Source organism: Bemisia tabaci, chromosome 8 (assembly GCF_918797505.1).
Source record: "Bemisia tabaci chromosome 8, PGI_BMITA_v3".
Lineage (NCBI taxonomy): Eukaryota > Metazoa > Arthropoda > Insecta > Hemiptera > Aleyrodidae > Bemisia > Bemisia tabaci.
Genome location: NC_092800.1, coordinates 9510580 through 9534646, shown reverse-complemented (window position 1 = coordinate 9534646; position 24067 = coordinate 9510580). Strand labels below are relative to the sequence as shown.

At 42.8% G+C, this 24067-nt stretch overlaps 1 protein-coding gene across 2 annotated transcripts in view; it reads right to left on the bottom strand.

Moving 5' to 3' along the window:
- Window positions 1-3506: 3506 nt before the first annotated feature.
- LOC109034354 (uncharacterized) overlaps window positions 3507-24067 on the bottom strand; it is a 52780-nt gene continuing 32219 nt past the window's right edge. The window contains exons 6-7 of one of the 2 annotated variants that reach the window (XM_072303792.1): window positions 23618-23855; window positions 3507-4969 (exon numbers count right to left, since the gene is read on the bottom strand). In XM_072303792.1, the coding sequence (XP_072159893.1) occupies window positions 4677-4969; window positions 23618-23855 (531 nt within the window). In that variant the 3' untranslated portion in view covers window positions 3507-4676. The remainder of the gene's footprint in view (window positions 4970-23617; window positions 23856-24067) is intronic. The other variant, XM_072303793.1, reaches the window with a different exon arrangement.

The window sequence follows — 24067 nt, the reverse complement described above, 5'->3', positions numbered from 1 at the left end:
TTCTGTTGTCAGGAGACTAAAGCACTCACTGACCAATTTTAACAAATAAATTCAACGTAATAAAGGCGTGGTTTTTTTAGAGAGAAAATATCGCATTCTAGTGCAGTTTCGATATTAGTATCGAATGCGATGTTTTCTCTCCAAAAAAACCACGCCTTCATTACGTTGAATTTCTTTGTTAAAATTGGTAAGTGAGTGCTTTAGTCTCCTGACAACAGAATTGCGATCTCAAAATTAGAGAAAAATGACGAGTAGCTGAAAAAATGGAACCAATTGATGCGATATATCGCATGCCGTTCTGACACAAAATATGGCGTCCATCGAATCACCTTAAAACTTTTGATAATCATTAAATTTTAAATCTCTTCAAAATTATGTTGCTCGGACTCATAGGATGCAGAATGCAGTCTCGTTATCTCCCCCAAGAACAGCGAGCTCCTGTCGAAAAGAAACAACAAACATACGTAACAGATGTGGTATCAAGAGGTTTTGAAGGCGTTTTATCCCTGTAAAATCATGGGCATCATCGCCGCGCGCTGTGCTGTGTGAAAAACCAAGTTTACGATCGCGTAGAGAGAGGAAGTTGGACGGGGCTCATTAAGAGAAACACATGTTTTTCGAGTGATTTCGAATTCGAATAAAATCTTCATCACCAATAACTATCAATTTAAAGAGGGTCGCAAAATTTAAGTACAGATCACAACATTGCCACCCACTCACAGTGCAATAGTGCATACGTTACTTCTTCGACCTCTCATACGGCCTCTCCCTCTAGATTTGTTTATACTATGCTGCCGTGCTAAGGAAGAACGCCGTTCGAACATTCAAGAGTTGCCAAATTCCCCTCGATAAAACATGTATTTTTGACAACATTCATGCATATTTTTCCTCGAAATTTTCAGATATTTTAGATTAAATTGCGTACAAAATTGTCTGGAAATCTTGGAAACTAATATTCGCAATTTTCCCAGTAAATTCGGTTTTTATCGGAGGAAACTTGGCAACTTCTGAAGGCTCATGCGGCGTTCTCCCTTAGCACGGCAGTATGTGTCCCTGCCTACTTGGTGATTTCAGCTTACAGTCACAAACACTGCTGTGCTAAGGAAAAACGCCGTATGAACCTCCAGACGTTGCCAAATTTCCTTTGATTTAACACAAATTTTCGAGAAAAGTTATTATTCTTTTTCTTCCAATTCTTCAGATTATTTTGTTCGCAACTTCACCTTGAGTTCCTGGAGATTTCAAGGGAAAATATTCATAAATCTCTTAAAAATACACATTTTACTGGAGGAAATTTTGCAACCCTTAAATGTTCATACGGCGTTTTTCCTTAGCACGGCAGAACACCGCAGAGTGCAGACACCCCTCCGGGTCGATTGTTAACCCTTTATTGCATAGCGTTGCATGAAAGCAACAAATGGTTTTCAGCTTTATTTCTATGCTGGAGTATTAAATTGAATCAAAGCAAGAAATAATTTTTTGGGGAACATTATATGTCTGATCTCCTTGCTTAGAAAAAACCATAAAAATCGATTCCAACCGACTATAGTGTCAAATAAAATACTGTATAATGTAGATTTTCTCTCCAAAATCAACGATTTGCTCATGCAACAAAGGGTTAAATCCCTATCGAACGATTCTGATCGATAAATCCTTATCTTAGCAATGCTTTTTATCGAAAGGTCATTCGATATCGATTCAACAATCTAACCGCAGAGGTCGTTCTCTGAGGAGCCGAAAAAGTGCCTCTTATCCACTATTTATGATCTTTTAGATGAGCCATGAAGACTGGTGGCGAAGCGCGAATGATCGATTATCGATTATCGATTATTCCCCATTTGAAGCTTGGTAAAGGATCGATTATGAAGGAGCCGTTGCGAACATCCTGTCTATCAATCCTTCTCCATAGGTATAAATGGCAGATCGATCGATACATCGTTAAGTACGCCACGCCACTGGTAAAGACTTTTGCCATGGACCCTTTTGATCAATGATACTCCACGTTATGAGCGCGCAGAATTTGGTTGATTTCACATCGAAAGAACTTTTAGAATGAAATTCTAAAGACAGGTGTCTAGAGAGACCCCGCAGTTGAAGAATTTTAACTGTTGTGCCGACCGACCTTGAGGTAATCCGAGGGACGCCATTTTTTGTGTCAGAGCGATGTGCGATATATCGCATCGATTTGTTCCATAATTTCAGCTACTTGTCATTTGGACTACACTTTGCAATTAGGAACTATAAATTCCGGCCCGATTTAAAAACAACGTATGTGCCATTAGTTTCCCTGTGCTCATAAGCGTTTTTTCAGATGAGCCAGAATTTATAGCTCCAAATTGCAAAATGCAGTTCTTTTTTTTTCGAATTTTGAGATCGCCCTTCTGTTGTCATAAGACTGAAGAATTCATGTACCAAATTTGACAAAGAAATTAAACGTAATAAAGGCGTGGTTTTTTTAGAGGAAAAATATCGCATTCGAGTGCAGTTTGGATATCAGTATCGAATGCGATATTTTTCCTCTAAAAAACCGCCGCCTTTATTTATTTAATACGTTGAATTTCTTCGTCAAAGCAGGCTCATAACAACAGAAGTGCGATCTAAAAGCCCTGGCCTGGATAGACGATCAACTTCCCGAACCAATTCCGATCAAAGTAGCATCAAAGTATCGGGAGTCATCAGTCTTGAACTCATTAATTTTATTCATTTTAAAATGAAAACTTGGCAGGAATGTTTCCCGTGGCAGGAAATGATGAATGGTGGCACTCCGTTCTGATCTTACTTTGAACAAAAAAGTGTGGCCCGTCAAAATTTGATGGTAGATGGTGACCACCAGTCATCAGCATGTATACTTTGATCGGAATTGGTTCGGAATTTGATCGTCTATCCAGGGCTAAAAATTCGAAACGAATGACAAATCGCTGAAATTGTGGAACTCATCAATGCGATACATCGCACGTCGCTCTGACACAAAAAATAGCGTCCGTCGAATCACCTTAGGTCCTAATTCTTCAACATTTTTGTTTTTGGTTCTTTTAAAAGGGATATCCTCCTTCCTAATTTTATCCTGGACTTAGTTTTTTGATAAATGAATAATTTTCTTCACGCATAAAAGTTTAGCTTCAATTCAATGATGCAGGTGCTGACTTGAGGGGTTCTTGACAATAACCTCCTTGATTTTTCCTTTCTCTGAGTGAAATAAAAAATATCGATGGCCTAAGTGCGAAACCATGTATCTACATTGCAGTGTCTCAAATGAAAAGTAAAGGTGTCTCAAAATTCAAAGTTGAAATGTTGATATACATATGAACTGATAAGAGCCTTATCAGCACCCGACGCCTTAGTTACATGGACTTGCTTCTGATAAATTATAATCTTGATTTTTTTGGTTTATTATTATTATTTATCTTATTTATTTATTTTCTTATTAGAATTTGAGTTGCACATCCGAAATTATTGTGCAGAATTAAAAATTATTACGAGATCAGGATAAAGGAAAAAGTAGAAAAGAGTTTTGCAAGCTGAATGTATTTTTACCGTTTTACAGTTTCAATGACAATAGAAAAACAAGTTAAGGAAATAAATTTGAAACGTGATGACTTGTGATTTAAGTGTAACACATACAATGCATTGGTCTGCACACGTTTGACAGTTCCCTCACAACCAACCAACATACAAATAATAAATTGCTTCACAATTGTTACAGTTGTTCGTTATTGTATATTTACTCTTCAGGAATCATTTCAACATAAAAGATCACGACATAACATGTCATTTTTTGTATTTATCGCATGCTATTCTATTTCTTATCGTACATATAATTTTCAATGGATCTCTAGACAAGGTATGAATTAAACAGTGGCGTGGCGTGCTTTGCGATATATCGATTGTTATGCCATTTAAACCTATGGAAAAGGATCGATAAACAGGGTGTTCGCAGCCAACACCTTAATAATCGATTCTTTACCATAGGTTTAAATGGCATAACAATCGATACATCGCAATTCACGCCACGCCACTGGAATTAAAGCACAGCGCGACTTGTTTTCTCTTCAAAACATCACGTGAAAAACGAATCACACGACGGAAAGTCTGAAAAGCAACTCCTTAACAAGATATAAGTGTTTTCAATTAACATTCGTTTAGTGGCAAAAATACAAACGACGTCATTTGTATAATCTAACTCCCATTTGATCCGTGTTAAAAAGACTTGTTAATATCTCGCTCAGGCGTTAATTTCCGAACTTCCTGTCGTGTGAATCGATTACGACATACAATCTTGAAAAGAGAAAATGTAACGTTTTCTTCTAATTCAGACCTTCCCTAGTGGCCTATTACAAAGAAATGTTAAGGTTTGAAAAATGGCCAGAGGCCATGACCAGAAGCTGCAATTCAAGACCAACATGAATTTTGAACATGATAATTTATACCTCTAAAAAAGTATGATAGCACAACCTGCAAACTGGGAGGGACCTTCTGTATTTGCCCCTACTTAATTCAATCTCATCTTAAACATAGTAACACAAACGAGTAAAAACTAACATATGGACTACGTTCCGCAGAACGTAGGAACTACAATTTGTGGTTTAGCTTGAAAACAACGTAAGTACCATTAGTTTCTTCCTCGTAGACATATGTTTTTTTTTTTTTTTTTTACTTTGACACTTTGACAAGTGCTCTTACTTCTCGTAGAAAAATGAAATATTGTTGCTGGAAATTAAATTTTTCAATCTTTTGATCTGCGCGGCAGAAAACTGATCGCACTGCCCTATTTTCAAATACACCAATTCTGGACTCATAAGAGAAACAAGTTGCTCAAAGAGCAATTCTGAGTAGCGACAGATGCTGAGCACTTGCAAGTCCGGTAAAATATGATCCGATTGGAAAATTTCCCCAGCGGTGAGTTCCGAAATGCGCGGGGCTTCGAGAAATAGGCCTCGTAGTTTTTTCCGTCCATTTTTACACGATCTGTCTGAAAAGAAAGTAAAAGAACTTGCGGAGCTTCCTGGTGCCGATGCTTGTCGCTGATGAGAATGAGATTTAGGTGTTTTTGCTTTCCACAAAGGAGTGAACTTTAAAAATGATAGCGCTAAGAGTAAAAAGTAAGGCTACTCATCATAATTTAGTTCGTATAATTGACTCAGATTTCTGCGAGAGGACTAAGTTCGGTTTTTGACACCCTAGCGACTTCTTCTACTAAAAACGTGATTCACTTCGGGCAAAGATGCACCTACCGTGTTACAGAAAAACGCCGCAAGAGCCCTCGGACGTTGCCATATTTCCCTCGATAAGAAACGAATTTACTGGAAAATTTCTGAATATTTTACCTCTAATTTCTCAGACGAGTTTGTTCACAATTTAACCTAAAAAATCTGAAAATTTCAAGGAAAAATATGCATAGCTTTCCTCAAAGATAACAATTTTCCGAGAGGCAATTCGGCAACATTCGAATACTCATAAGGCGTTGCCAAATTTCCTTTAATAAAACACGAATTTCCTGGTAAACTTATGAATGTTTTCTTTCCAATTTTTGAGATAGTTTTGCTTGCAATTTCACCTAAAGTTAGTGAAAATTGCAAGGAAAAACATTCAGAATTAATACATTCAGTTTAAATGAAATCGAAAGTTTTTCAGGATTAACTATGGAGGAGCGAGTAATTGATTCTGCCAATAATAGCAAAAGTGCGCTTTCTAAGATTTATTCGAGTCGCTCTAATTCGCCTCTCTATAAACGTGCTAAAAACTTTTCTAATGTGGATTCTAATACGGTTGATTTTGATCGGTATGTAGAATCTTTAGAGGCATACATGGGAACTTGTATTACAAAAAACGAGGCAGAAATAAAAAAAATTAACAAAGAATTGGAAACTCTGACCGAAAATGACAGAGAACAAAAGCAAGAGCTCGAGAAAGAAAAATCAATTTTCAAAAAGCTCAATGACCATTACGAATCCTTTTGATCGACTCTGTCGGCTCAGAAAAAGGAAAATACATCCCAAAAACAGTTTGGGAAATAGAGAGAGAGAATGAGAATGTGCCAAAATTTAAACCAATATATAAGAAGGCGCTAACAGATTTTGTGGAATCATTGAAGAGCGAAAATCTCGTCAATGACAGGGCGAAATTCATATTAGAAAACTGCCAATTTAAGCTGAACAATTTTTTTACCGGTGATAACGGAAACGAAGATAATCGAAACATCCCTGGCCAAAATATTAACTCATTAACATTTGGTACACCAAATTACGTTCCCACTCCTATTCAACGCACGGGTGCCTCTCCCAAAACTGTTTCATCGTCATCATACACAGGGGGTACTCATATTGATATGAATTTTGTTAATTTTAACCATCTTTTTGATGAAAATAATTCTCATAAGACTAATGTGCTCTCTGCCACTCTTCCACTGATGCCCACTATGCTGAGTTATTCTCCAATTTTTAATCGTAATGAAGTCTCTTATGCACAAATCTTATCACCGTCATCGTATATGGCTGTTCATGGTTGCAATCAAAATACTGTTGATCTGACTCAACTGATTCCCGATAATTACTTACTTTCCTACTCAGTGCCAAACCCCAGCTACTTTGTAGAAAATGTGCAATTGAACGGTAAAGCTCAAACTGAAGTATTGTGGTGATATAGATAAATGGCAACGTTGCGGCTTGGAGGGCAACAAGGCAGAAGCCACAGCACCACCTAGCCTGAGTTTTAAGCGGAGAAGAGAAATAGCGGCGGCCTGACCGTGTGCGAGGGAGGGAGACATGCAGTCACTGGCGCAAGTCAAACTACCCCTGTTCCCCCCTCTCGCAGCGACAGGCGCAGCCAGGCAACCCGGCCGTGAGCTCCACACAAAAGCCGGGGCCTGAATCTCAACTCCGGTGACTTTTTATGGAGCCATTATCACCGCCCGCTACACCGAATATTCACGCTCCAGAACCGCAGGGGGCTTTGGAGGGCCGTTGGGCTCTTGGCAAAGTGCGGGGGCCACAAGAGTCAGTCAAGAGTGTCCAACCAGGAAGAGCGCTCTTGCGGGGCCCCCAAATCAGCCAAACTGACCAGGGGCTACCTTGCTTGACCAGTGACAAAAGTCACACCAAGTTGCAACACCATATCGCAGCATCCCCTTCCCTGACCCAGATCAACCAATGAGCCAACTTTGGGGGTTGGCCGACGAAAAGTGGAGATGGAACGGAGCATGGATCCGGGGGCTTCTCGAAGAACGAGAGGAGGACACTCTTCTTCGGGACCTCGAGTAGGCATCGAGCTATTTTCTCCTTTTCTCCACTTTTTTTTTTTGGACCTCATATTTTGTGAGATTTTTGCTGTCATCTGACATTTTTGCTACCTGTTTGAGATACATATATTTATGAGATTTTCCGTTGTTCATTGACATTTTGTTACATATATATTTTTTTTGACATTTTATTATACGTTTCCGATCCGATCTCCGATTCTTTTTTTTTGTCTCATTCTATCCACCCGAGACTTTTCCACGATATTAACGCGTGTTATGACCATAGATTTTTGGAGAAATATTACAGTGAATCACTTGACAATTTCACGTCATCGTACATATATCGCCTTGAAACCGATGATTTGTCAATCCCGCAACTTTGGATTCGAAACATTGTCGCGTACATTTGTAAGAAGCCATATGTTCTTTATTTAGAAAAAATTAGCATATGTAGATTATACTTGAAATTATTCCACAGGAATGAGTATATTGCAGATTACATTTCTTATGAAAAAGACCTTCTGTCTTACCTTAAGCAGTTTAAGGATGAATATTATGTATTACGTAATTCAACGGCACCATTCTTATTCAAACTCTATTGGCTATATTTGAGTGACTACGTTGACTCGAATATCAGCACAGCAGAATGTAAATCTGTTTACACCCAAACATTCGTTGATTTAAATTTTTATAAGCCTCTGAAGAGGTTTGCCTCTGTAAACGATTCTTCTCTCTTTCCTAATTTGGATGAAAATTTATCTCCATCTCCCACTTCAGATGTGTCTTATCCTGTTAATTTTGCCACAACGTCGTATTCTTTAACGAGTCACAATACATGTCAATACCTTAAATGTAAAGAAAAAATCCCACCAACAGACACTTGGTGTTATGACCATAGCCTTTTGGAGAATTATTTCACGGAATCACTTGACAATTTCACGTCATCGTACATATTTCGCCTTCAAACAGATGATTTCACAATCCCGCGACTTTGGATTAGAAACATTGTCGCGTACATTCATAAGAAGCCATTTGTTCTTAATTTAGAAAAAATTAGCCGATGTAGATTATACGTGAAATTATTCCACGGAAATGATTATACTGCGGATTACATTTCTTATGAAAAAGACCTTCTGTCTTACCTTAAGCAGTTTAAGGATGAATATTATGTATTACGTAATTCAACGGCACCACTCTTATTCAAACTCTATTGGCTATATTTGAGTGACTACGTTGACTCGAATATCAGCACAGCAGAATGTAAATCTGTTTACACCCAAACATTCGTTGATTTAAATTTTTATAAGCCTCTGAAGAGGTTTGCCTCTGTAAACGATTCTTCTCTCTTTCCTAATTTGGATGAAAATTTATCTCCATCTCCCACTTCAGATGTGTCTTATCCTGTTAATTTTGCCACAACGTCGTATTCTTTAACGAGTCACAATACATGTCAATACCTTAAATGTAAAGAAAAAATCCCACCAACAGACACTTGGTGTTATGACCATAGCCTTTTGGAGAATTATTTCACGGAATCACTTGACAATTTCACGTCATCGTACATATTTCGCCTTCAAACAGATGATTTCACAATCCCGCGACTTTGGATTAGAAACATTGTCGCGTACATTCATAAGAAGCCATTTGTTCTTAATTTAGAAAAAATTAGCCGATGTAGATTATACGTGAAATTATTCCACGGAAATGATTATACTGCGGATTACATTTCTTATGAAAAAGACCTTCTGTCTTACCTTAAGCAGTTTAAGGATGAATATTATGTATTACGTAATTCAACGGCACCACTCTTATTCAAACTCTATTGGCTTTACTTGAGTGACTACGTTGACTCGAATATCAGCACAGCAGAATGTATATCTGTTTACACCCAAACATTCATTGATTTAGATTTATATAAGCCTCTGAAGAGGTTTGCCCCTGCAAACGATTCTTCTCTCTCTCTTAATTTGGATGAAAGTTTACCTCGATCTCCCTCTTCAGATGTGTCTTCTCCTGTTAGTTTTGCCAGAACGTCGTATTCTTTCATGAGTCTTAAACGAGATTTCAGACTTTGGAGGAAGACTAATTTAAATTGGCTATTCGATGTTTCAACAACTTTTCATTCTGAAACTTTATTTGAAATTCAATGAACATACCGTAGGCATTCCTGTTTGACGATTCGACTACTAATATCTACTTACCTTCGTTAGCAATTCTTTCTTTCGTTTATGATTGGTTTTTATCATATATGTTTTTCTTTTCTTGCCGATTAAGTATAGCCAAGAATTTTAGTAATATGGAAAAATATCAATGTTATAGTAGCACAATGTCAGAGATGACGTCACCCCTAGAGGGATTGTATTAGTTTGTAGTCTCTTGTAGATTTTCTCTCACGTTGGTCTCATCATGTAATTTCCTTTTTTTTTTGTATTCCCTTAACGAATAATAAAGTTTATTACGTCCTGGCCATTGGCGTTTTATGGCTTTAACCACGAGTTTTTTTTTGTTGCAACTTTACTACAATGAACACCAGGTTTTTAATTTCAGTGTAACATTTAAATTCTGTAATTTTCTGAATATACGGAGCTGATTGACTTAAAACACGCCAAGTCCGAGTTTTTCCTTTAACTCCATAAATTTTTTATTATATATTAACATTATTTATTTTTTATTATATAACGCAAACGCCGGCGGTCAAGATGACATTCCAAAGATGACGAATGACATCAAACAATCCATTGGGCATAGTAAAGATGCAAAAAACGCAAATTATGATGAGAAAACAACTGAAAGTAAGAACGTCGCGGAGAAGTCCCAAAGTTCAGGGAGCGTTCGCACATTAAAGAGTGACAAAAAGAGGTACTCGAAGGAATCGATTGTACATGCTGAGGATCACAAAAAAGCAAAGTGTGACGAAAAAACAGATAAAAGAAAGAAGGATCAAAAAATCGTCACCGAGAAGTCTAAAAACGCTGATAGCCTTAGCAGATTAAACAGTGACAAAAAGAAGCACTCGAAGGAATCGATTGTACAAGCTGAGGATCACAAAAAAGCAAAATGTGACGAAAAAGCGTCTCATAATTAGAAGACTGCAATTACAAACAGTTGTGCCAGAGGGTCTTATCTAATGTATATCTAAGAGGGTTATGTGTACTGATATCATCAATGTGTAATGATATGGCTTTTGCAACACAGGGAAGCATGAGACCGGCCACCACCGTGGCCGGAACAATACGCATACCAAGGGCGACAAGGATGCTTGCAGCCTGACCGGGCGTGAGAGGGAGACAGGTGGTCACTCGCCTCACCGGCCAAACTGCCCCAAATTCCTCTCGCGGCCACCCCGGCAAGTTTTTATGGGCCGTTATCACTGCTATGTTAAGGAGAGATTTCCCCCCTTTTCCCCCCGTTTCTGCGTCCACTCATTTTTCGGCACTCACGCTCCATTTAGTGCCCCCTCCCGCTTCCCATGGCCCCTCTGGTCCCGGGGCCGGGCCCGCTCTGAACTTATGATTCACTTGTCTCCCTTGCCCTACCGCACATTTGCCCTCTTCCATGCTCTCTCTCGCACATTTTGTATCAATACTTCACCAATAGATTTCGCTGTCTGGTCTTTCGGTTCGCGTTCCTCCACAGTTTTTCGTGTTTTGCATTTGATGGGGTCCGCGGCCGGAGCCAGCAGCCCCCGAGTCTGTCACCCAGCTCCTCGATTAGAAAGGCTTGGCTCTGCTCCTGCGACGTATGAGCGCGGACGGACCAAGTCCCTATTCGATTACCACCTTGCTTCCTTCCATTCACCTTCACCTTGCCAAGTCGCCGCCTCCGACACCGATTTGTGCTTGCACATTTCAAGCTAGGAATGGCATTGGCTCCCTGATCATCTCTCCGGTCGCCGCCTCCGACACCGGTTTGTGCTTTGCACACTCCAAGCTAGGAATGGCACGGGATTGTCCATCCTCCATCCTTGTGCAAGGCTAAATTTTTGGAAGGGAGCCTGGTTTCCGGCTCCCACCCCCCTTATTGTCGCCCTCCACTCGCCCATTAGTTTGCTATAGCCCCGCCCGCCATTTTTGTATTCGTAGTTAAGTTCTGTTTGTCGTTCTGATTTTGTAAGTTCAATAAATGCACCCCTTTTGTGAGCTTCCGATGATGGATTTCACACGTCATTAGAGGTTCATCTCTTTCGTGGTCTGAGGAAGCTCCAAAAAGCCCATAAGGCGTTTGAAGCGTCCCCCTCCCCCAAGTTAGCCCCTCTCTCTCTTTTCCTCCATTTTGGAGGTGGTCCCTCGGTTTCCCCCCTATTCCACCATATTGGCTGAGCCCCTCGGGATCCCCCCATTCAACCCCGTGACTGAGCCTCTCCCCCCCTCTCAGTCTCGTTCAGGGGGGGGGGGGGCGGGAGCCTTTTAGGCTCTTTCCGGCTACGGGGCCCACATGGGTCAGTTCAAACTGACCAGTCAAAAACCGTACCTTTGCGGGGGCCCCAAATCGGCCGGTCAGCCAGGGGCCAACCTGCCTGGTCCACGACAACGGCCATCCCGAAGTTGCAACGCCGTACCGAGGCATCTCTCCCCGACCTAGGACAACGAATGACAAACTTTGGGGGTTGGCCGGCGAAAGTGGCAAAAGGGAGGAAGAGAGCGAGGCCTGGCGCTCCCCGAAAGCGGAGGCCAGGGACTCTCGCCGCGACTCCCATGCGAGACGGATTTTCTTCGAGATTTGCTCCGATTTTGATCTTCCGTCCCATCTGATCTTGCCATATTATTTTTCTTGAGTTGTCCTGATTTTGCCATTTTTTATATTTTTCCCTGACTTTTATTCATCGTTGTTCATATATTTTTTTCCTGCATATTACATCTTATCCATCATATTTCTGACTTATATTTTTTCACATCATCCTAGATCCCCCCCCCCCCCCATAGCCCATCACACCGAAACTGTTTCATCGTCATCATACATAGGGGGTACTCATATTGATTTGAATTTTGTTAATTTTAACCATCTTTTTGACGAAAATAATTCTCATAAGACTAATGTGCTCTCTGCCACTCTTCCACTGATGCCCACTATGCTGAGTTATTCTCCAATTTTTAATCGTAATGAAGTCTCTTATGCAGAAATCTTATCATCGTCATCGTATATGGCTGTTCATGTTTGCAATCAAAATACTGTTGATCTGACTCAACTGATTCCCGATAATTACTTACATTCCTACTCAATGCCAAACCCCAGCTACTTTGTAGAAAATGTGCGATTGAACGGTAAAGCTCAAACTGAAGTATTATCTTCTGCCACAATGAACAACGCAAACGCCGAGGGTCAAGATGGCATTCCAAAGATGACGAATGACAACAAACAATCCATTGGGCATAGTAAAGATGAAAAAAAAGCAAATTATGATGAAAAAACAACTGAAAGTAAGAACGTCGCGGAGAAGTCCCAAAGTTCAGGGAGCGTTCGCACATTAAAGAGTGACAAAAAGAGGTACTCGAAGGAATCGATTGTACATGCTGAGGATCACAAAAAAGCAAAGTGTGACGAAAAAACAGATAAAAGAAAGAAGGATCAAAAATCGTCACCGAGAAGTCTAAAAACGCTGATAGCCTTAGCAGATTAAACAGTGACAAAAAGAAGCACTCGAAGGAATCGATTGTACAAGCTGAGGATCACAAAAAAGCAAAACGTGACGAAAAAACGTCTCATAATAAGAAGACTGCAATTACAAACAGTTGTGCCAGAGGGTCTTATCTAATGTATATCTAAGAGGGTTATGTGTACTGATATCATCAATGTGTGATGATATGGATTTTGCAACACAGGGAAGCATGAGACCGGCCACCACCGTGGCCGGAACAATACGCATACCAAGGGCGACAAGGATGCTTGCAGCCTGACCGGGCGTGAGAGGGAGACAGGTGGTCACTCGCCTCACCGGCCAAACCGCCCCAAATTCCTCTCGCGGCCACCCCGGCAAGTTTTTATGGGCCGTTATCACTGCCCCGCTGCACCGTGCATCCTCGCTTCCAAAACCACGGGGGGGAGGGGGCAGGGAGCCTTTCAGGCTCTTTCGAGCTACGGCGCCATTTTTGTATTCGTAGTTAAGTTCTGTTTGTCGTTCTGATTTTGTAAGTTCAATAAATGCACCCCTTTTGTGAGCTTCCGATGATGGATTTCACACGTCATTAGAGGTTCATCTCTTTCGTGGTCTGAGGAAGCTCCAAAAAGCCCATAAGGCGTTTGAAGCGTCCCCCTCCCCCAAGTTAGCCCCTCTCTCTCTTTTCCTCCATTTTGGAGGTGGTCCCTCGGTTTCCCCCCTATTCCACCATATTGGCTGAGCCCCTCGGGATCCCCCCATTCAACCCCGTGACTGAGCCTCTCCCCCCCTCTCAGTCTCGTTCAGGGGGGGGGGGGGCGGGAGCCTTTTAGGCTCTTTCCGGCTACGGGGCCCACATGGGTCAGTTCAAACTGACCAGTCAAAAACCGTACCTTTGCGGGGGCCCCAAATCGGCCGGTCAGCCAGGGGCCAACCTGCCTGGTCCACGACAACGGCCATCCCGAAGTTGCAACGCCGTACCGAGGCATCTCTCCCCGACCTAGGACAACGAATGACAAACTTTGGGGGTTGGCCGGCGAAAGTGGCAAAAGGGAGGAAGAGAGCGAGGCCTGGCGCTCCCCGAAAGCGGAGGCCAGGGACTCTCGCCGCGACTCCCATGCGAGACGGATTTTCTTCGAGATTTGCTCCGATTTTGATCTTCCGTCCCATCTGATCTTGCCATATTATTTTTCTTGAGTTGTCCTGATTTTGCCATTTTTTATATTTTTCCCTGACTTTTATTCATCGTTGTTCATATATTTTTTTCCTGCATATTACATCTTATCCATCATATTTCTGACTTATATTTTTTCACATCATCCTAGATCCCCCCCCCCCCCCCATAGCCCATCACACCGAAACTGTTCCATCGTCATCATACACAGGGGGTACTCATATTGATTTGAATTTTGTTAATTTTAACCATCTTTTTGACGAAAATAATTCTCATAAAACTAATGTGCTCTCTGCCACTCTTCCACTGATGCCCACTATGCTGAGTTATTCTCCAATTTTTAATCGTAATGAAGTCTCTTACGCAGAAATCTTATCATCGTCATCGTATATGGCTGTTCATGGTTGCAATCAAAATACTGTTGATCTGACTCAACTGTTTCCCGATAATTACTTACATTCCTACTCAGTGCCAAACCCCAGCTACTTTGTAGAAAATGTGCAATTGAACGGTAAAGCTCAAACTGAAGTATTATCTTCTGCCACAATGAACAACGCAAACGCCGACGGTCAAGATGGCATTCCAAAGATGACGAATGACATCAAACAATCCATTGGGCATAGTAAAGATGCAAAAAACGCAAATTATGATGAAAAAACAACTGAAAGTAAGAACGTCGCGGAGAAGTCCCAAAGTTCAGGGAGCGTTCGCACATTAAAGAGTGACAAAAAGAGGTACTCGAAGGAATCGATTGTACATGCTGAGGATCACAAAAAAGCAAAGTGTGACGAAAAAACAGATAAAAGAAAGAAGGATCAAAAAATCGTCACCGAGAAGTCTAAAAACGCTGATAGCGTTAGCACATTAAACAGTGACAAAAAGAGGCACTCGAAGGAATCGATTGTACAAGGCACTCGAAGGAATCGATTGTACAAGGCACTCGAAGGAATCGATTGTACATGCTGATAAAAGTCAGTTTTGCACTTCACGCATCTGTACTTTATATTTTAATGTTTCCCCAAACTAACGATCGGTCTGAAGCCGAATAAAGCATTCTTTTAAAACGAATCACATTGCTCGTGTTGCAGATCTCGGACAAGATATCCGGCAAAACTCATCTATACCTGTCGAAGAACTACATGTTGATTATAATATTAAGGAAAAACCTGACTGTCGGTGATCACGTCCGGATCTCGAGACTCAAAGCCATGTTCGAAAGATGAAAAAAACGCAAATTATGATGAAAAAACAACTGAAAGTAAGAACGTCACGGAGAAGTCCAAAAGTTCAGGGAGCGTTCGCACATTAAAAAGTGACAAAAAGAGGCACTCGAAGGAATCGATTGTACATGCTGATAAAAATCAGTTTTGCACTTTACGCATCTGTACTTTATATTTTAATGTTTCCCCAATTGCATTGCATCCGCCTTTTAGTCCGAGATCTGACTCATGTGGCTAGGCAAACAAACCTCAAAGAATTGTCTCCTAGACAAACTACTGAAGTTTTATGGGACTTCTTCAACGAGCACGAGTACGAAGATCCTGTTAGTTTAAGTGTAAAAACTTACCTAGAAGAAACTTACGCGAACGCTCGTACCTGGCAACAATTTTTTGCTCAACAAAACCTCATCCGTAAAATGTTTCACTTCTTGCTAATGAACGAGGATTAAATTTATTTTTTTGTCTTGGCTTAATACGTCTGCTCCAATTATTCGAGACTTAATAAACACCGTAAATAGTAGTAATTTGTTTAACCTTTCCTACGAAGCTACTATTGAATTTATTAAAGAGTGACAAAAAGAGGCACTCGAAGGAATCGATTGTACATGCTGATATCATTAATGTGACGTGGTAATTTCTGTATTTTTTCAGAAGTTCGAGTTGGAGCACGAGGAGAAGCCTGGCCGTTACTCACTTGTGAGTGACAGAGGTCCCGAAACCACCCTACGGGAATAAAAGCAATTACAAACAGTTGTGGCAGAAGGCCTTACCACGGAGGGGTTGGACGATTACTCGTGGGGTGAGATCATTCCCGGGAAACTGGGCCCACTATATTATGTCCTGTACCTATACTTGACCTTCCCAGATGGTGTACACTCGGGTTATAACACTCGGTTCAATTGTGCTGAGGCTCGAAACATAGCTCCGGACTGGTGGCTTCCGTGCGCTGGTTAAATGGTGGAGTGCACTTGCTCTGAGTAAGTACCTTTTGTATTGACCCGCGATTTCAGGCTTGGAGCTGATGGTCCATGGACCCGACACATATCGTCTATATGTGTACTGATATCATCAATGTGTGATGATACGGCTTTTGCAACACGAGGAAGCATGAGACCGGCCCCCACCGTGACCGAAACAATACGCATACCAAGGGCGACAAGGATGCCTGCAGCCTGACCGGGCGTGAGAGGGAGACAGGTGGTCACTCGCCTCACCGGCCAAACCGCCCCAAATTCCTCTCGCGGCCACCCCGGCAAGTTTTTATGGGCCGTTATCACTGCCCCGCTGCACCGTGCATCCTCGCTTCCAAAACCACGGGGGGGGGGGGAGGGGCAGGGAGCCTTTCAGGCTCTTTCGAGCTACGGGGCCCACATGGGTCAGTTCAAACTGACCAGTCAAAAACCGTACCTTTGCGGGGGCCCCGAATCGGCCGGTCAGCCAGGGGCCAACCTGCCTGGTCCACGACAACGGCCATCCCGAAGTTGCAACGCCGTACCGCGGCATCTCTCCCCGACCTAGGACAACGAATGACAAACTTTGGGGGTTGGCCGGCGAAAGTGGCAAAAGGGAGGAAGAGAGCGAGGCCTGGCGCTCCCCGAAAGCGGAGGCCAGGGACTCTCGCCGCGACTCCCATGCGAGACGGATTTTCTTCGAGATTTGCTCCGATTTTGATCTTCCGTCCCATCTGATCTTGCCATATTATTTTTCTTGAGTTGTCCTGATTTTGCCATTTTTTATATTTTTCCCTGATTTTTATTCATCGTTGTTCATATATTTTTTTCCTGCATATTACATCTTATCCATCATATTTCTGACTTACAATTTTTCACATCATCCTAGATCCCCCCCCATAGCCCATCACACCGAAACTGTTTCATCGTCATCATACACAGGGGGTACTCATATTGATTTGAATTTTGTTAATTTTAACCATCTTTTTGATGAAAATAATTCTTATAAGACTAATGTGCTCTCTGCCACTCTTCCACTGATGCCCACTATGCTGAGTTATTCTCCAATTTTTAATCGTAATGAAGTCTCTTATGCACAAATCTTATCATCGTCATCGTATATGGCGGTTCATGGTTGCAATCAAAATACTGTTGATCTGACTCAACTGATTCCCGATAATTACTTACTTTCCTACTCAGTGCCAAACCCCAGCTACTTTGTAGAAAATGTGCAATTGAACGGTAAAGCTCAAACTGAAGTATTGTGGTGATATAGATAAATGGCAACGTTGCGGCTTGGAGGGCAACAAGGCAGAAGCCACAGCACCACCTAGCCTGAGTTTTAAGCGGAGAAGAGAGATAGCGGCGGCCTGATCGTGTGCGAGGGAGGGAGACATGCAGTCACTGGCGCAAGTCAAACTACCCCTGTTTCCCCCCTCTCGCAGCGACAGGCGCAGCCAGGCAACCCGGCCGTGAGCTCCACACAAAAGCCGGGGCCTGAATCTCAACTCCGGTGACTTTTTATGGAGCCATTATCACCGCCCGCTACACCGAATATTCACGCTCCAGAACCGCAGGGGGCTTTGGAGGGCCGATGGGCTCTTGGCAAAGTGCGGGGGCCACAAGAGTCGGCCAAGAGTGTCCAACCAGGAAGAGCGCTCTTGCAGGGCCCCCAAATCAGCCAAACTGACCAGGGACTACCTTGCTTGACCAGTGACAAAAGTCAAGTTGCAACACCATATCGCAGCATCCCCTTCCCTGACCCAGATCAACCAATGGGCCAACTTTGGGGGTTGGCCGACGAAAAGTGGAGAAGGACCGGAGGATGGATCCGGGAGCTTCTCGAAGAACGAGAGGAGGACACTCTTCTTCGGGACCTCGAGTAAGCATCGAGCTATTTTCTCCTTTTCTCCACTTTTTTTTTTTTTGGACCCCATATTTTGTGAGATTTTTGCTGTCATCTGACATTTTTGCTACCTGTTCGAGATACATATATTTATGAGATTTTCCGTTGTTCATTCTTTCTGTTTTTTCTTTACAATAACTTTGATTACATCTTTCATATTTGCGTTCTTTTCTCCTTCTTTTCTTTCGGAGGCTGCCTCCAAGGTAGCCTCCGCAAACTTAAACATACGGGAAAAGGAAAACGAAATTTGTCTTAAATATTTTTCTTTTTCCTCCCTAGTGCGATGCAGTTTTCCCTCGAATCCTGCATACATTTTTGTAATGTGTCGAAGATGTACGCACCACAGACCCGACCACACAGCCCCGAGCACAGACTCGACTGAACTTTTTAAGATAGGTACATTGAAAGGAACGGTAAAATGGGACATAAATAATTCCGAAGTTTCAAAAAGAATTCTCTTCGATTATTTTGTGGGTGCTCAAGTGATGTGGTGTGGTGTGGCTGCGCCTGCTGTGATGAATCGGGTCATCTTCTGAATACATTAACGCAGTTATTTTTAAGAAGGCGTCGAAAGTAAAACCGGGTAGCGTTAAGTAGTTGGCACAGTCCAAACCATAGTTTTTCATCCCAAAGAGTCGGAACTCCTCGAACACATCACTGAGGAGGCACACGTCGAGTTTCACTTCTTAACGCAACAAGTTGCGCCCTGAGACCGGTGCCCAAGACAATGCATACCAGAGCGACGAGGATGCCTACAGCACGACCGGGCAGGAAAAAGAGAGACAAATGGTCACTCGCCGTACTGGGCCAAACCATTCAAAATCCCTCTCGCGGCCACCTGAGTTTTTTTTATGGGCCGTTATCACTGCCCCGCTGGACCACGCATCCTCGCTCCCGAAACGACGGGGGGGCCTAGGCTCTTTCGAGCTACGGGGTCAACACTGGTCAGCCCAGACTGACCAGTCACAAGCCGCGCCTTTGCGGGGGCCCCAAATTGCCACCCGACCAGGGGCCATCCTGCCTGGTCCACGACCCCAGCGACCCCGAAGTCGCAGCATCCCTCTCTCCTGACCTAGGACAACCAATGGCCAACTTTGGGGGTTGTCCGGCGAAAATGGCAAAAGGGAGGACGAGAGGAGTCCGGGGCCTTCCCGAAAGGGGAGGCCACGGCACTCTCGCCGCGACTCTCTTAGAGGACACATTTCCTTTTTCGAGAGACTTGCCCAGATTACCGATTTGGTTCAGCCCCATTTTTTTCTTTCTGATCTGATATTTTCCTGAGTTCCCGATTTCGTCACTGTTTTTTTTGTATTTCCTGAGTTTTTTTTTCGTTGCCATATTTTTTCACGTATTATATTCTTATCTGCCGTATTTCCGGACTTTTATTTTTTTTTATCATCATCCCCCGATTCTCCCCCTTTGCCATCACAAGCGTTCGCACATTAAAGAGTGACAAAAAGAGGTACTCGAAGGAATCGATTGTACATGCTGAGGATCACAAAAAAGCAAAGTGTGACGAAAAAACAGATAAAAGAAAGAAGGATCAAAAAATCGTCACCGAGAAGTCTAAAAACGCTGACAGCCTTAGCAGATCAAACAGTGACAAAAAGAAGCACTCGAAGGAATCGATTGTACAAGCTGAGGATCACAAAAAAGCAAAATGGGACGAAAAAACGTCTCATAATAAGAAGACTGCAATTACAAACAGTTGCGCCAGAGGGTCTTATCTAATGTATATCTAAGAGGGTTATGTGTACTGATATCATCAATGTGTGATGATACGGCTTTTGCAACACAGGGAAGCATGAGACCGGCCACCACCGTGGCCGGAAAAATACGCATACCAAGGGCGACAAGGATGCTTGCAGCCTGACCGGGCGTGAGAGGGAGACAGGTGGTCACTCGCCTCACCGGCCAAACCGCCCCAAATTCCTCTCGCGGCCACCCCGGCAAGTTTTTATGGGCCGTTATCACTGCCCCGCTGCACCGTGCATCCTCGCTTCCAAAACCACGGGGGGGGGGGAGGGGGCAAGGAGCCTTTCAGGCTCTTTCGAGCTACGGGGCCCACATGGGTCAGTGCAAACTGACCAGTCAAAAACCGTACCTTTGCGGGGGCCCCGAATCGGCCGGTCAGCCAGGGGCCAACCTGCCTGGTCCACGACAACGGCCATCCCGAAGTTGCAACGCCGTACCGCGGCATCTCTCCCCGACCTAGGACAACGAATGACAAACTTTGGGGGTTGGCCGGTGAAAGTGGCAAAAGGGAGGAAGAGAGCGAGGCCTGGCGCTCCCCGAAAGCGGAGGCCAGGGACTCTCGCCGCGACTCCCATGCGAGACGGATTTTCTTCGAGATTTGCTCCGATTTTGATCTTCCGTCCCATCTGATCTTGCCATATTATTTTTCTTGAGTTGTCCTGATTTTGCCATTTTTTATATTTTTCCCTGATTTTTATTCATCGTTGTTCATATATTTTTTTCCTGCATATTACATCTTATCCATCATATTTCTGACTTATATTTTTTCACATCATCCTAGATCCCCCCCCCCCCCCCCAATAGCCCATCACACCGAAACTGTTTCATCGTTATCATACACACGGGGTACTCATATTGAAAACTTTTCTAATGTGGATTCTGATACGGTTGATTTTGATCGGTATGTAGAATCTTTAGAGGCATACACGGGAACTTGTATTACAAAAAACGAGGCAGAAATAAAAAAAATTCACAAAGAATTGGAAACTCTGACCGAAAATGACAGAGAACAAAAGCAAGAGCTCGAGAAAGAAAAATCAATTTTCAAAAAGCTCAATGACCATTACGAATCCTTTTGATCGTCTCTGTCGGCTCAGAAAAAGGAAAATACATCCCAAAAACAGTTTGGGAAAAAGAGAGAGAGAATGAGAATGTGCCAAAATTTAAACCAATATATAAGAAGGCGCTAACAGATTTTGTGGAATCATTGAAGAGTCAATATTGACATTTAAAACGAATCACATTGCTCGTGTTGCAGATCTCGGACAAGATAACCCACATGTACCTGTTGAAGAACTTCATGTTGATTATAATATTAAGGAAAAACCTGACTGTCGGTGATCACGTCCGGATCTCGAGACTCAAAGCCATGTTCGAAAGATGAAAAAAACGCTAATTATGATGAAAAAACAACTGAAAGTAAGAACGTCACGGAGAAGTCCAAAAGTTCAGGGAGCGTTCGCACATTAAAAAGTGACAAAAAGAGGCACTCGAAGGAATCGATTGTACATGCTGAGGATCACAAAAAAGCAAAGTGTGACGGAAAAACGGAAGAAAGAAACGGAAAGAAGGATCAAAAAATCGTCATCGAGAAGTCTAAAAACGCTGATAGCCTTAGCAGATTAAACAGTGACAAAAAGAGGCACTCGAAGGAATCGATTGTACATGCTGATAAAAATCAGTTTTGCACTTTACGCATCTGTACTTTATATTTTAATGTTTCCCCAATTGCATTGCATCCGCCTTTTAGTCCGAGATCTGACTCAAGTGGCTAGGCAAACAAACCTCAAAGAATTGTCTCCTAGACAAACTACTGAAGTTTTATGGGACTTCTTCAACGAGCACGAGTACGAAGATCCTGTTAGTATAAGTGTAAAAACTTACCTAGAAGAAACTTACGCGAACGCTCGTACCTGGCAACAATTTTTTGCTCAACAAAACCTCATCCGTAAAATGTTTCACTTCTTGCTAATGAACGAGGATTAAATTTATTTTTTTATGTCTTGGCTTAATACGTCTGCTCCAATTATTCGAGACTTAATAAACACCGTAAATAGTAGTAATTTGTTCAACCTTTCCTACGAAGCTACTATTGAATTTATTAAAGAGTGACAAAAAGAGGCACTCGAAGGAATCGATTGTACATGCTGATATCATTAATGTGACGTGGTAATTTCTGTATTTTTTCAGAAGTTCGAGTTGGAGCACGAGGAGAAGCCTGGCCGTTACTCACTTGTGAGTGACAGAGGTCCCGAAACCACCCTACGGGAATAAAAGCAATTACAAACAGTTGTGGCAGAAGGCCTTACCACGGAGGGGTTGGACGATTACTCGTGGGGTGAGATCATTCCCGGGAAACTGGGCCCACTATATTATGTCCTGTACCTATACTTGACCTTCCCAGATGGTGTACACTCGGGTTATAACACTCTGTTCAATTGAGCTGAGGCTCGAAACATAGCTCCGGACTGGTGGCTTCCGTGCGCTGGTCAAATGGTGGAGTGCACTTGTCTGAGTAAGTACCTTTTGTATTGACCCGCGATTTCAGGCTTGGAGCTGATAGTCCATGGACCCGACACATATCGTCCATATGTGTACTGATATCATCAATGTGTGATGATACGGCTTTTGCAACACGGGGAAGCATGAGACCGGCCCCCACCGTGACCGAAACAATACGCATACCAAGGGCGACAAGGATGCCTGCAGTCCCTGCAGCCTGACCGGGCGTGAGAGGGAGACAGGTGGTCACTCGCCTCACCGGCCAAACCGCCCCAAATTCCTCTCGCGGCCACCCCGGCAAGTTTTTATGGGCCGTTATCACTGCCCCGCTGCACCGTGCATCCTCGCTTCCAAAACCACGGGGGGGGGGGGGGCTTCGAGCTACGAGGCCCACATGGGTCAGTTCAAACTGACCAGTCAAAAACCGTACCTTTGCGGGGGCCCCAAATCGGCCGGTCAGCCAGGGGCCAACCTGCCTGGTCCACGACAACGGCCATCCCGAAGTTGCAACGCCGTACCGCGGCATCTCTCTCCCCGACCTAGGACAACGAATGACAAACTTTGGGGGTTGGCCGGCGAAAGTGGCAAAAGGGAGGAAGAGAGCGAGGCCTGGCGCTCCCCGAAAGCGGAGGCCAGGGACTCTCGCCGCGACTTTTCTTCGACGATCCTTCCTTTTTTTATCTGTTTTTTCGTCACACTTTGCTTTTTTGTGATCCTCAGCATGTACAATTTTTTCACATCACCCTAGATCCCCCCCCCCCCCCCAATAGCCCACCACACCGAAACTGTTTCATCGTCATCATACACAGGGGGTGCTCATATTGATTTGCATTTTGTTAATTTTAACCATCTTTTTGATGAAAATAATTCTCATAAGACTAATGTGCTCTCTGCCACTCTTCCACTGATGCCCACTATGCTGAGTTATTCTCCAATTTTTAATCGTAATGAAGTCTCTTATGCAGAAATCTTATCGCCGTCATCGTACATGGCGGTTCATGGTTGCAATCAAAATACTGTTGATCTGACTCAACTGATTCCCGATAATTACTTACTTTCCTACTCAGTGCCAAACCCCATCATCAATGTGACGTGGTAATTTCTGTATTTTTCCAGAAGTTCGAGTTGCTCGACCACTTGTTACATACGCATTGGCCAAGAGTTTGACCAGTTTCCATTCTGTTTGCCTGTCCTTTATATTTGTGAGGCGGATGTCTCCTAATGAATATTACTACGGACATTTTCTATCTGTAGAGAGATACACACAAATCAAAATTACCCACCTGGAGTAAGAAGGCTTTTCCAAAAACATTGGGGCAAGCTATGGTCAGAGCTAAAGTCATCTCCATCGGCATAGAAGAAATATTGTAGTCTGGTTAAAAATTCCGAGGAGGAATCTAATGTTAAACAAGAGGTTTCGCAAGTTGGCTCCGGGAATCTGTAGCTGCAACCGCTCAGAATTAGCACTTCCAAACGTGAACAGGATTCAAGTATCACATGAGTATCAACTTCTTCAATCACCTGACGAAGTGATAACAAATCTCAGACGACATTCAAGAGACAAAAAGAGAGAATAAAGCAAGTATGTCCTCATTTTCTTCCTGATGGATCTATTAATTCTTCCAAAACGACAATATTTTTTTTTTTTTTTTTTTTTTTTTTTTTTTTTTTTTTTTTTTTTTTTTTTTTTTTACTTTAGCCACTAAGATATATGGATAGAATAGAGATATTCA